The sequence below is a fragment of the Lepidothrix coronata genome, unplaced genomic scaffold (assembly GCF_001604755.1).
Source record: "Lepidothrix coronata isolate B3197 unplaced genomic scaffold, Lepidothrix_coronata-1.0 Scaffold327, whole genome shotgun sequence".
Taxonomy (NCBI): domain Eukaryota; kingdom Metazoa; phylum Chordata; class Aves; order Passeriformes; family Pipridae; genus Lepidothrix; species Lepidothrix coronata.
The window spans coordinates 138,247-140,308 of NW_016690507.1; the positions used below are offsets into that span (position 1 = coordinate 138,247).

The 2,062-nt window shown below is 68.0% G+C and overlaps 1 protein-coding gene across 1 annotated transcript in view; it reads left to right on the forward strand.

Moving 5' to 3' along the window:
• The window catches only part of TMEM161A (transmembrane protein 161A), a 6,565-nt gene that overhangs the window by 500 nt on the left and 4,003 nt on the right, over nt 1-2,062 (forward strand). The window contains 5 exon segments of the mRNA XM_017838187.1: nt 523-626; nt 718-798; nt 1,130-1,227; nt 1,328-1,484; nt 1,780-2,004. Of these exon segments, the coding sequence (XP_017693676.1) occupies nt 523-626; nt 718-798; nt 1,130-1,227; nt 1,328-1,484; nt 1,780-2,004 (665 nt within the window).

Sequence of the window (2,062 nt, forward strand, 5' to 3'; positions counted from 1 at the left end):
CAGGGGGGTCCCACGCTCAGAGGTCCCATCCCAGGGGGTTGCACACCCGGGGGGGTTCCTATCCCAGGAGGAGATCCCAGGGGGGTCCCACGCTCAGAGGTCCCATCCCAGGGGGTTGCACACCCGGGGGGGTTCCTATCCCAGGAGGAGATCCCAGGGGGGTCCCACGCTCAGAGGTCCCATCCCAGGGGGTTGCACACCCGGGGGGGTTCCTATCCCAGGAGGAGATCCCAGGGGGTTCCTACACCGGGGGGTCCCATCCCAGGGGTTGCACACCCGAGGGGGTTCCTATCCCAGGAGGAGATCTCGGGGGGGGGTCCCACACTCAGGGGTCCCGTCCCAGGGGGTTGCACACTCGGGGGGGTTCCTATCCCAGGAGGAGATCCCAGGGGGGTCCCACACCCGAGGGTCCCATCCCAGGGGATCCCACAGCAAGGACAGGGCTGGGGCTCCCCAGCCCCACTCCCGCCCGTCTCTGGGAGCTGGGGGTGACCCCGCAGTGTCCCCCCCGCCCCGGCACAGGCGGTGATGGGGGTGCAGGTGGTGGTGACCCTGCTGGCCGCCAGCCTCATGCAGAAGATGGCCCCTCACTGCTCCTTCGCCCGCTGGCTGCTCTGCAACGGCAGGTACGGGCTCTGCCCCTCCCTGCTCCACCTCGGGGGGCCTTTGGGGACACCCGGTGACGCCCCCTCACCCCACCCCCGTGCTCCCTTCCAGCCTGTACCGGTACAAACACCCCTCGGACGAGGAGCTCTGCGCCCTGGCTGGGAAGCAGCGCCCCAAGGCCAAGAGGGACAGGTGAGGAGGGGCTGGAAAGGATCAGGGAGTGGGTTTGGGGTTGATGGGACTCCCCCCGCCGTGCTGGGGAGCTGCGGCAGCAGCAGCAGCAGCAGCACACGGGCTCGGGGCTGCTGGCAAGGACGCTGTGACATGAGGGGACAAACTCCTGGCTGCCCGTGCAGGAGGGTGAACGGGGGGCTGGAAAGGATCGGGGCGTGGGTTTGGGTTTGGGGTTGATGGGACTCCCCCCCGCCGTGCTGGGGAGCTGCAGCAGCAGCACACGGGCTCGGGGCTGCTGACCAGGAGCAGCCCGTGGTACACGAGGACAAACTCCTGGCTCCCCGTGCAGGAGGGTGAACGGGGTGCTGGAGGACAAGCCCCTCTCCGTGCCCCGGGACATCGACCTGCGCCTGGACACCACCCCCATCACCGCCGTGGATGCCCTGGGTAACCCCCCCTCCCCTGCTGCTCCCCCCGCCCTGCCCTGGGCTCAGGGCACCCCCCGAGGGTCCCCCCGGGGCGGTGACGTGTCCCCGTGCCCCCCCAGTGCTGAGGTACTTCCTGGAGTACCAGTGGTTCGTGGACTTCGCCGTGTACTCCACCGCCGTGTACGTCTTCACCGAGGGCTACTACAGCCTGGCCAGCCCCCCCCGGGAGACCAACCTGGGGGTGCTCTGGTGCCTGCTCACCGTCCTCTTCTCCGTGTATCCCTCTGCTGCTTTCTGGTCCCATTGCCACCACCCATTCACTGGGGGTCCAGCCTGGAACCCCTCACCCCACAGAGCCGGAAATCTTCATTTTCTGGGTTTATAAAGGTTTATAAACCCCCCGGTGATGAGCTGGGAAGGCGCCTCCCGAGCCCTTCCCCGCAGAGAAGGTGCTGGTGGCCTGGTGGTGTGGGTGATTCACGGGTGCTGGTGAGCAGGGGGGGGTGTCCCCTCGGTGTTGGGGGGTCCCCTGAAGGGGCTGTTTTCCTTGACGGGCTCCCCCGGCCCCCAGGAAGGTGTTTTTCATGGTGATGCGCCACTATTTCCGCTCGGAGGAGGGGGGGGAGCGCTCCGTGTGCCTCACCTTCGCCTTCTTCTTCCTCCTCCTGGCCATGGTGGCCCTGGTGGTCCGGGAGGAGCACCTGGAGTTCGGCCTCGAGGCCGGTGGGTAGGGGGGGACGAGGGGAGGCGGGTGGGGGGTGGTCCTGGAGGGGCTGCGGGCACCCCACTCGTGGGGGTCACATCCCACTCTTGGGGGGTCACATCCCACTCTTGGGGGTCACATCTCATTCATG